Source organism: Talpa europaea (genome assembly GCF_964194135.1).
Source record: "Talpa europaea genome assembly, chromosome: 5".
In the NCBI taxonomy this organism is placed as follows: domain Eukaryota; kingdom Metazoa; phylum Chordata; class Mammalia; order Eulipotyphla; family Talpidae; genus Talpa; species Talpa europaea.
Window position 1 is genome coordinate 71,861,158 of NC_140071.1, and position 12,242 is coordinate 71,873,399.

Here is a 12,242-nt window from a genome sequence, read left to right on the forward strand (position 1 = left end):
GAAAAAGTAGGAGACTGCAAAATACAGTATATACTGAATGATTCTATTTATGTGAAATCATACATACAAAAATCTGGGTAAAGTAGATTTTCTCTATGGGAAATTCTTCATGACAGGTTTCAAAGGTTATCAGTGAAAAATATGGTGACATTAGGTATTGGGATTTATTCTCTCCATTATACTTTTTAAATTTTCTGAGTTTTCTATGAATATTTTATTGTGACTAGGAGTAAAAAGAAAAATATATAAAAGGAAAAAAATGTAAGATTGTTCAAGGCACAGGTAAAATTTATCATTCCAGAAACTTTTCTTACGCCTGTCAATAGTATTGACGATAATGTATGCATGATGCAATATATGACCTCATTCTTTTTCCTCCCAGTTTTGAGTACATTACATATGGGATTATCATCACAGAGTTAGCTAATACCTCCATCTTGTCATATAATTACCATTTCTTTTCACGTGGAGACAACATCTAAGATCTACTCTTTTGGCAACTTTCAAGTATACAGATGCACCCCAAGGGCAATGTATTAAGTGAAATAAGTCAGACAGAGAAAAACACCCTACCATATCACAAATATGTGGAATCTTAGAAAGATGAACTCATAGAAACAGAGACTAGAATGATTACTAGTGGCTAGGAGTTGGGGAAAACAGGAAGACATTGGTGAAAGAATATAAACTTCCAGTTATAAGGTGAGAAAGTTCGGAGGAACTAATGCACAGCATGGTGACTATACCTAATAAGGTATGAGGCTTACATTAGAGTTTTATGAATCCTTTCAATGGCTTCTTCAAGTTCTTCTTTCTGATCAGGAACAAACCGATACTCTGACACATATCCTGAAGTGTGCTTATAAGGGTCATAATCTCCAAGTTCAGCTTCAAGAAAGAAAGAAATTCAATTTTTTTTATTTTACAAAAATATGCCAAAAATAATAATAGAACAAAAACATTAACACCATACTTAACTATTTTCTTCAAATGTCTTGTTAATGAATTCATACACAACAACTTCAGTAAAACAACTCTGATGAGCATATATGAATGGTATAAATAATATCTCATCCTAAAAATGCAAGTTTTACATTTTTGTTTTCTTAAAGACTACAATTATCATGATTTTAATTTCAAATATTCCTATCAGCTTATATAAAATGAAGAATTTTAAACAGAATTTGGAGTATATATATGTATATATATATGTATATTAGAAAAGCAGAGGTAAACTATAATTATTGATATATGCTCTCAGACAATGACACCAAGAGATAGGGTGTGTGATTCAAAATATACTTTCCTTAATAATAATCATAGGAATATACATCATCACTGCACATAATGCCACTGTAGTTGACACAAAGAAACAAAATAAAACCAGAAAGTTCACAATAATATTCTTATAAAATCTCTCCTCACTACGCTAATCCACTTTTCAAGCCCAACCCAATTCACCTATGTGACGTTTCACTTAGGGTGTATTTTCCACACTATTTTTGGTCTCCAAGTATTATAAAGGTAAGGCCCATGCTGTCTAAATTCTCTCATACCCATTGATTCTTAGAATGGGCTCAGTAATTGTAAGTGAAAGTATCCTCAGCCTCCAAAATAGTAATGCGACCTTGAGCTGTTCCACGTGGCTATCATATTAATGCCAGATGCTGAAGCACACTGAGCAAAAATGCTTGGCTGCACGGCAGTGACCATCTGGAGTCTTTACTACAGCTGCCCGGAAGCAAGGTGATCTGACACATTCCAGCTTCCTGGGTCTATTAACTCAGGTAGGATGCAGACTAGAACAGATTTCAGTCCTCTGCTTAATCAAGAAATAGTGGCCATTCCTGCAGCTAACTCCACCCAATCTACCTTAAGGGAAGGACCTGGTTTCATTTTCATCTTCTGAAGGGACAGACTAAAACTTGATTCCTGACTAAATTTATTATTTTTTAGCCAAATGTCACTTGGTAAGAATCTTAGTATATAAACTTGCTTAAATAAAAAAAAAATCAAATTAATTTCCCTAAACATTTCTGAAGCAAATCTGCTTAAATGGAACCTACACTGGATTGCATATGCTCCCAACTGAGCGGCAATGTTGACAGGGCAGGGCAACCGGCCCTGGAGCACATCTTGCTTCACCTGTAAGAAAAACTGGTATCTAAAAGAGAAATGGAGAAAAAAAAAAAGATTAATGATGTCCTATACTACCCAGATTCTAAGTTTCAAACTCTGAGAAGCAAGGGAACCACCAATTCTATTAGTGAAAATAAAGCCACTTTCCATTCTTTTGTGAGGAGGCTATTGAGTAAACAGAAACTATTTAAATACAGGGCAGTGACTAGAATTACAAGATGATTTTTGATGTCAGTGGGAAGGGCAGAAAAAAAAAACTAAGAACACAAATTTTAAAAATCAGCTGCTATAAAATTTCTCTTCTCCAAATTCTCACAAAGTTCTCTGTGAGGAAATCTGAATGCTAGATGCTACTATGATTGTAGATGACTAATATCAACTTGATTGTGCCCACAGGCATCAGTGAAAATCTGTTTAACATGTGTTTCCCCAAAGCCCACTTAAATAAAATGATACCACTTCTCTCTTGTTGCACAAGAAATCCAGGAACATTGTGTAGTTCCTGTAATAATTGAACTGACATTCAATTATTAAATATGCTGGTTTTGAGAATCCATACACGACGCTCTCCATCTTCTAGTCCAAGGGACAACCCACTGGATTCTTCTAGAATACTCTTTTAAAACAGCCTCCTCACTGCTCTGTTGTCATTTATATTTACCTTCCTTCCAACTTCCCAAGAGGTAAATAGGATTCTTAAATGGCAAATAGGATCGTCATTCCCTTGATTCAAAAAAAAAAAAAATCTTAAAAGACTTCCCTTTACCAAGATAAAGTTCAAGGCATTTAAAAATGTTTTTAAGATGATGATTTACTTCTTCAATCACTCCCCACTCCCTAACATGTACTTTCTGGCCCAACTTCTCTATGTTCTATCCCCTGAATGCTCATTGTGGTTATTAAATCCACTTTGTTATAATCATCTATGCTCCTCTTGAAGAGGAAAAAAAGCAGAGTAAAATGATATTTGCAAATTTAAATGCAAAATCTTATCAACGGAACAGATTCACTGGAATTTTTACTTACTACTTGCTAGAAACATGCCTTGAGTTACACTCTATTGTGAATGTGGAATTTCTTTTCCTGAAGTGTCTTTTTTAAAGGAAATGTGTCAGAGATGCATATTTCTCTTTACTAAGACTTTGCTAACATCTGACTAAGTAGTCAAATTTCTTGCCAAATATAGTCACTGAGTGTCCTAATGCCATAGAGATTTTACTTGAAAGAGAAAGGAAAAGAGGATTATGAAAAAACAGAACTCATGAAACACAGAGACAGATACTAAGAATCAGGAAGTATAGCTTATTGATGATTGTATAAAGGTGTGAGCACACAGTAGCTGCTCAATAGCAGTTGACTTGATGGATGGATATATGAACATATAGACACATAGCTGAAAATGGAAAAAACTTAAATTCTTTTGTTGTCAGAGAAATTCATGAAGAAAAAGGATTACATATGTTAAAACTTCCCTGAACAACATGCTTTTTAAAGACCAAAGATCTGAGTCATTGCAGTTTTAAAAATCCACTAAAATCAAAGAAAACTATTACAGATATGCAAAAACACATAATTTCATTCAATGTTGCTTTACTGTAACATTGAGAAAAAATAATCCTCGCAGATGGTGAACAAAGTGATGTTCAAGGACCCACTTTCATTATGTCATTTCACTTAAAGTCATAGTTTCCAAAAATCAATTAATGACAGATGAGGCCTTATTATAAACCATTTTTTCTCTTTTATTTATTCTTAAATTATATTTTTCTTACATAACTGTTAATTTCTAGACCATAGTTTCCCTTGTCCTCACCCTTCCCCTCCTGGCTGCCCCTAATCTAAGGTCAGTTTTAAAGTTTATCTTTGCCCATTTGTTTGGTTTCTCTGTATTTCACACACAAGTGAAACCATCTAATATTTATCTTCCTCCTTCTGACTTATTAGGCAAGCCATAAGCCCCTCCAGCTCCAACCATGTTGCTGCAAATGGCAGCAATAAGTTTATGTTTTTTATCACTAAGTAGTATTCCATTGTGTATATTCCATTGTGTATATTGATTTCTGTACACCACATCTTTCTGACCCATTCATCTGTTTGGACACATTTAAATTGGACACATTTAGACCTTGGCTATTGTAAATAGAGCTGCAGTAAATACAGGAAAGCTGGTTTCCCTTCAAATTAGTGCTTTTGTGTAATTTGGGTAGATTCTTAAGAGTGGAATTGCTGGCTCTTGTGGCAGATCCATTTTTAGTGGAATACCATAGATTACCACAATGGCACGACTAATCTACATTCCCACCAATGGTGTAAGAGGATTCTTTCTTCTCTACACCCTCACCAGCACTTGTGTTTGTTTGTTTGTTTGTTTGTTTTAATATGGGTCATTCCATAGGTGTGAAGTGGTATCTCACTGTGGTTTTGATATGCATCCCCTGATAATAAGCGATAGTGAACATTTTTTTCACATACCTGTTAGCCATTTGCATTTCTTTGGAGAAGTGCGTATTTAACTATTCTGCCCGTTTTTTGATTGGGTAGTTTGATTTATTTTTGTTGAGTTGTGTGAGCTCTCTGTAGATCTTTGATATAAGTCCCTTATCAGACATATGGTGAGAAAGTATTTTCTCCCACTCAGTATAGTGTCACTTTTGACCTACAGAGCTTTTTAGTTTGATGTAGTCCCAGCTACTTATATTCTCCTTTGTTTTCCTTGCTGTTGGAGACAACTCTTCAAAGATGTTTCTGACGTTTATGTCATGGAGTGTTTTCCTTATATTTCCTTCTATGTTTTTTTATGGTTTCAGGCCTTACATCTAAGTCTTTTGTCCATTCTGAGTTGATTATTGTGTATGGTGTGCGATAGTGGACAAGTTAAATTCATTTGCAAGTGGCAGTCCAATTTTCCCAGCACTATTTATTGAAGAAACTTCTTTGTTTCAGTGTAGATTCTCTGTTCCTTTGTCACATATTAGTAGTCCATATAAGTGTGGTTTTATGTCTGTGTTTTCAATTCTATTTCATTGGTCTGTGAATCTTTTTTACTTTGGCTAAACTTTTTTTTTTGGTGACTCCATGTGAATTTCAGCTATATTTGTCCATTTCTCTGAAGAATGCTATTGACATTTTCACTGGAATTGCATTGAATCTGTAAAGTGCTTTGGGTAGGATGGCCATTTTGATAATGTTGATTCTTTCAATCCATTAGCAGAGAATATTTTCCTTTTTTTGTGTCTTCTATTTCTTTAGCAATGTTTTATAATTTTCCTTATATTGGTCTTTCACCTCCTTTGTCAGCTTTTTTCCCCCCAGATATTTAAATTTTTTTTGGCTCCGAGTTTGTCTCATAAGGCTTTTATTATGTTAAGATATGATTCTTTTATCCTACTGTTTCAAGGGCTTTCATCACAAATCAATGATGAACTTTATCAAATGCTTTTTTGGCATCTATTGACATGATCATATTATTTTTATCTTTCTTTTTGTTGATGTGGTGAATTATGTTGATTGATGTTTGGATGTTGAACCATCCTTGTGTCCCTGGATTAAATCCAATTTCATCATGGTGTATAAACCTTTTAATGCATTGTTGGATTTGGTTTAGTAAGATTTTATTAAAGATTTTAGCATCTGTGTTCACTGTGGATATTGGGCTATAGCTTTCTTTCTTTGTATTGTCTGTTTGGTTTTGGTATTAGTGTGATGTTAACCTCGAAATATTTTGGAAAGAATTTCTTCTTTCTGAAATTTTTGAAAGTGTTTTAGCAGTATAGGTATTACTCCATCGTTAGGCATTTAGAAAACCTTATGAAATCTTCTGGTCCTGGGATTTTTTTTTTTTTTGGTAGAATTTTGATTACTATTTAAATACCCTTTCTTGTAATGGTTTTGTTTACGTTTTCTATTCCCTATTGAGCCTGGGGTGATTGTATAATTATTCTAAGAATTTGTCAGTCTAATCTATATTGCTTGTTTGTTTGTTTGATTGTTTGTTTCTGATTACATGCATGTAAATGTTGATAGTAATCTCTTAGTAACCCCTGGATTTCTGTCATATGTTTATAATTCCTCTTCTTCTATTATAATGATCCTATTTATTTAAATTTTTCCCCTCTTTTTCTTTATGAGTATAGCTAGAGGTATGTCTATTTTGTTTAGTTTTTCAATGAACCAGCCTTTATAGTTCATTGATATTTTGGACAATCTTTTTCACTTCTATTTCACTTATTTCTGCTCTATTTTTTTTATCCCTTCCTTTCCCACCCCCTTTCCCAATTCTTCTTATTTTAGTTCCTTGAGATGACAGATTAGGTTGTTTGGGTTCTTTCTTGTTTCTGATTGTGGGCTGGCATATACTTTCCTCTTACTACTGCTTTCGCTGTGTCCCATACACTCTGGTAGATTGTGCCCTCACCATTATTTGTCTCAGGGTATTTTTGAATTTCTTCTTTGAGCTCCTCATCAACCAAGTGGTCTTCTAGTAGTGTACTGTTCAGTCTCCACATCTTAGAGGAATTCCTTGCTTTGTTTTTGTAGTCAATTTTACTCTGATACCTTTATGGTCTTGTTGATGTTTGCAGTGTGACCCAGGATGTTTTCTACCCTGGATAATCATGCAAGTGCACTTGAGAAAAGTGTGTATTTACTTTTTGTGGGATGCAGTATCTTATAAATGTCAGTTAGGACCATGTGGACCAGTTAGGATCATTGCTAGAGGCAATTGTATCCTTGTTGGTTTTCTGTCTTGCTGATGTCTATTGGTGAAAGTAGGATGTTGAAATCTCCTACCACATATGTATTTTCTCTAATGTTTGTTTCAGATTCAATAGTAACTGTCTAATGTATTTGAGTGTTCCTTCATTTGGTGGGTATACAGTTATAAGTACTATGTCTTCTTGGTGTATTCTTCCCTTGATCATAATACAGTATGATTAAAACTCAGATGAGGAAAAGACTGCTATAAGACCATTCTTCTCTTGTCACCATTTTTTTGCTGGAAGTCTATTATATTTGATATAAGTATGGCTGTTCCTGCCTTCTTCTACATCTGCCTTTAGCATTGTTTTCCATCTTTATACTTGTCTTTGGAACTTAGGTAAGTTTCCTGGAACTGCAGAAGATTGGATTTTGTTTTTAATCCAACAAGATGCTCTGTGACTTTTTCATGGTGCAGTCCATCAATGCTTAAAGTGATTATTGATAAGTAGGAGTCTATTGCTGCCATTTTGTTCATAGCTTTATGGTTATATTTAATTACTTATTCAGTTCTTTGTGTTCATTCCTCTCATGTTTAAATACAAAAGTTCTGGGCCTCCCTGGTGGCACAGGGGTTAAAGACAGCACTATCAAGTAATTTGCAGTCACTGCAGCACAAGTTTAATCCTACACCAGCCAGGGAGCAACACACATGGCTCAGCAGACCTCTCCTGTCTCGCCCACTGCTCTCCTCAGTAGCATATTTCAGTAAATCTGCCTGTTCTGCTCCCCACTCTCACTGGTTAATCCTCTCAATCCACCCACACACACACACACACACACCTCTGGCCTGTACCACAGTTCTTATAAGCATAAGTAAAATAAATTCTTAAAAAAAATAAATATAAAAGTTCCTTTGAATATTTCTTGAGGGGAGGCATTAATGTTCACAAATTTCTAAAGCTATTCTTTGTTTGACAAGGTTCTTATTTCTCCCTCAAATAGGAAGGAAAACTTTACAGGATAAAGTATTCTTGGCTGTAATTTATTCTCATGGAGTATTTTGAATATGCCACTTCATTCTCTTCTTGCCCATAGTGTTTCTTCAGAGAAGTCTGATTTTAGACTAATTAGTGTCTTTATAGGCTATCTGTTTAGCCCCTGTCTTCAGCTACTTTATTTTTCCTTTGTCTTGGACCCCTAGAAGTTTTACTACTATGTGTCCTACTGTAGGTTTTCTTTTATTTTGGTAGTTTGGTGTTCTTTAAGCTTCTGTATTTGTGTGTTCATTTCTGTCTTCAAGTTTGGGAAGTTCTCTTCAATTATTTACTTCTGTAGTTTTCCAGTTCCCTCCTCTCTCTCTCTTCTCCTTCTGAGTTTTCTATGATTCTCAAATTCCATTTTCCTATGGCGCCAAATAATTCTTAAAGTGCTTTTTCATTCTTTTTCCTTTGTATCTTCGTTCTTTTCACACCTGCATATTCAAAACTGGTGGTTCTTTCTTTTATGTGGTCTATTCTATTTCCATGGCTTTGTCCTGAATTTTTACCTCTTACATTGGTCATTTTTACATACTGCAGTTCTATTATTTTCTTATTTCTCATGCAGTTAAGTTAATTTCTTATTTAAAGTTTCAGTCTTGATCAACTATTTGTTGATTATATTTCATATAGCAGTCTTTTCCTCATATGAGTTTTCTTGTCTATCTCTGAGCTTTCTGAATTTTCTTTTTATTGTTTTAGTTTTTAATTCTTTTTCTGATAGGGAAAAAAAGACCTTCCTTGTCTGTGTTGTTGGGTTCTGTGGATTGGTTTTCTTTCTGTGGTATATTGTTCCCCTAGGGACTTACTTGACCATTTTTCCTTTTCCTTCTTCCTGTTGTTTGCTTTTGGATTTGTTCTGTTTCAGTGGTGTTTCTTTTGATGTGGGTCTTCCTCTTCTAGTATTCTGGGCATTTACTAGGTGGTAGGTACAGTATCTTGTGACTTTCCTGCTTTCCTGGAGCAGATCCTAGCATATGGCATGGTTGCAGAGTGGCTGGTCTGGTGGGCCGGTGGGTGGGACCTATAAGCTATTTTTTTTTAAAGATTTATTTATTTTTATTTATTTATGCAAGCACTGGGTACAGTCAGAAGCGCGGGAGGGTGAGAGAATTCACCAGAGCCAGAGCGGGGAGCAGAGCAGGCAGAAGGACCGAGGTACATTGCTGAGGGGAGCAGCGGGCGGCAGAAGAGGTCTGCGCGCCATGTGGGACCCTCCTCCGGTGGCCGGGGAGCAGCCAGGGATGGAACCGGCACTGCAGAGGCTGAGGGCAGATTCGCAACTCAGCGCTCAACCGCTGCGCCACCGGGGAGGCCCCCCTATAAGCTATTTTTAATTAAGAATATGATTAACCTTCACACAGCAAAAATATCATTAGGTTTTTTATAAGACAAATTTATGATACAGTAAAATCTTTTTTTTATATGTTAAACAAATAATTAACTTTCTCAGGACCTATTTAACGTTATCTAATTTATTTTATATACTTTATGGGACTTAGAGCACAATTTTAATATTTTATTTAAACTACAGATGTAGGGCCTCCACTGGTGGCGCAGCAGTTGAGTGCCTGGCTGCGAAGCTGCCTGCAGCCTCTGCAGCACCTGTTTGATCCCCGGCCACCGGCGAGGGTCCCACATGGCACGACAGACCTCTCCTGCCATGCCTGCTGCTCCCCTCAGCAGTGTATTTCGTCAGTCTGCCTGTTCTGTTCCCCGCTCTGGTGAATTCTCTCACCCTCCCATGCTTCTGACTGTACCCAGTGCTTGTATAAATAAATAAATAAATCTTTAAAAAAACAAACTACAGATGTAGGGTTTCTGGGTCTTTCCTTCCATGTCACACTGATTAAGACTGATTGAATACTTGTTTATATCTGATTCGAATTTGGATGAAAGCATATCCCAGTGTGCCTAGGACAGCTATAGTTTAGGTTTATTAATGACTTTCCTCATCAGGATTTGCACAAGGAATTATATTGTGAATCTAGTTATACTGGAGAAAAAGGTGTTGATTAAAAATAATCTACTTAACAAGGAAGCTTTCTAGAACACATTCCAGTGCAAAGCAAATGTTTCATAAATCAACTATTGGTTATCTTTTCATGTAAATTAAAATGCTAGCCTGCATATACACTGTCTCCAGAGTTAGACTGTGAGGCCTGTGAGTGAAGTGATTATCTTCCACACCAGTAGAACATAAGGGAGGAGCTTGCAATACTGGCCTCATAGTTTTTCATTTATCTGATGTTCACTGAAAAATGTTAAATAGACATCAAAGATTTATACTTTCTGAGGAACATTAGCAACTGAGCATTTACAGGCAAGAATAGTGGCTAAGGAGAAGGTTTGCTTCAATAGGGGACAGAGACACCCTTGTCAGGAACCCGAATTGAAGGTCACCATGAAATCTATGGCCAAAGGCAGCCAGGAATACCCACACCAGAAAGCCTAAAGTGCACCTTTCAAAGAGACTGTGATAATAAAACTGAAAGACGTGGGGACAATCAGAAGCTTGACTGCTGGTGCCAGCTGAATATCACACTGAATTGTCTAAGAGGAGAATGCCTAACTACATTACATGGAAGATGGGGTTGTTGGACTCTTTTCTGCATCCCACAGAAAGTTCACAGCATTTGTTAGGAGCCCTAACCAGTTTGGATAAAACTAAAATGTTAGGGTCAGAAATATTTAAATAATAACATAATATTGAATACAAGTAAAAGTAGAAAAGTAATAGAGGAACACCCACTAATTCTCAGAAGAAATTAACACAAAGATGATTGGGAATAACACACTTTTGCCTCAAAGTTTTTAAAACTGATGATTACGCAGCAATAATATCATTACATTTCACGATCCTTTAAAGGTCACATTTCTTTTGCATCTGCATTGGAACAATCCCTTGCCTCAGCCTCAACTCTGATGTATTAAGAACGTGTTATCTTCACTGAGAGAAGGAGACAGAGACTCATGAAGTAACTGTGTAACTGAAGGTGACTCATTAACAAAGAAGCTCAAATACACGTATCTTCAAGAGAGAAGAATACAGGTTTCCATAAAAAAAGAATTGATGAATTTAATGTCAACTTGTAACAGAATACTGTAAATATTACAAAAAACAAATATCTGTTTTCAGAAACTAAAAAGTGTTCATTATGAATAAGTCATTTGTATCTAAGATTTTCATTTCTAGAAATAGTTTCTATATCCTTAAAAGTTCAAGAATTTTTTAAATTTTTTTAAAAGCTTTATTTTATTTATACAAGAAATGGGGTACAGGCCAGATGCGCGGTAGGGTAAGAGGATTCACCAGAGACAGAGCAGAGAACAGAATAGGCAGACTGACAAAATACACTGCTGAGGGGAGCAGCAGACGAGACAGGAGAAGTCTGTTTGCCATGTGGGTTGTCATGTGGGGAGGACAGAGGAAATCGAACTGGCACTGCCAAGGCTGCGGACAGCTTCACAGCGCTGAGCTCAACCGCCTGCCCCACCAGAGAGGCCCCAAAAGTTCAAGAAAATTTTAATAAACTACTGCCTGACATCTCAGGAATGTTATTCAAGGGTGGAGCTTAGGATTTATAACCTTGGAATCACCCAATTTTGTTTATATCAGAAAAATATTTTAGAGTACACAGAAAGTACTTCAAGTTGAAATGATTATACTAAGTTTTTCTTAATCTGGAACTTTATTTTCCTGTCTATCCCATTCACCTCTTGTTTTTACATTCTGGAATAGCCCATCTAGTATGAATATATATGTACATGAGAAGATTCACTGTACCATTATTATAAGTTTGTTTGTTTTGTTTTTCTTTTTAAGAAACATGATGGAACAATCTTCCAAAGGACTGAATCTTTATACACATTCACCTTGAAAATGCTGGCCTAAAGAATATTTTTCATGTTACAGCATATATTTCAAGGATTGGGATTTTTGTTTCAGTTTTTGCTTTTGCCAAACGATCTCATGCAATTTACTCCCTTTTACATGTCCATTATGCCTGTAGACTTAACATATTTAATGACAAAAATCAGTGACTTATATTCAGGACATAGTAAGTATAAGTATATAATGATATCACATTAAAAGCACATTAAATTCACCTAAATTCAACTTTTTTAAGTTTCAGCAAAAAATTCATTATTGTAAATCATGCCATTAACCAAAAGCAAACTATATTATCTTGTTCTTAACTACATCATCTGGCTTAATACTTAAAAAAAAAACTGGCTTATAATTAATCCTATAATATACCATATATACTATAGGGTTGTACTTTATAAACATTGATTAAAGTATCATTTGGAATCTAATCCTCATTAAGGATGTAACTCTGCTGAACTGTGAGAGCAAAGGAAACT

General features: G+C 35.5%; 1 protein-coding gene across 1 annotated transcript in view; it reads right to left on the reverse strand.

Annotated features, from left to right (window-relative positions):
* EPB41L4A (erythrocyte membrane protein band 4.1 like 4A) overlaps window positions 1–12,242 on the reverse strand; it is a gene marked incomplete at both ends in the record, with an annotated part of 314,692 nt that overhangs the window by 96,626 nt on the left and 205,824 nt on the right. Inside the window, 2 exons of the mRNA XM_084234013.1 lie at window positions 768–888; window positions 2,067–2,164. Of these exons, the coding sequence (XP_084090139.1) occupies window positions 768–888; window positions 2,067–2,164 (219 nt within the window). The remainder of the gene's footprint in view (window positions 1–767; window positions 889–2,066; window positions 2,165–12,242) is intronic.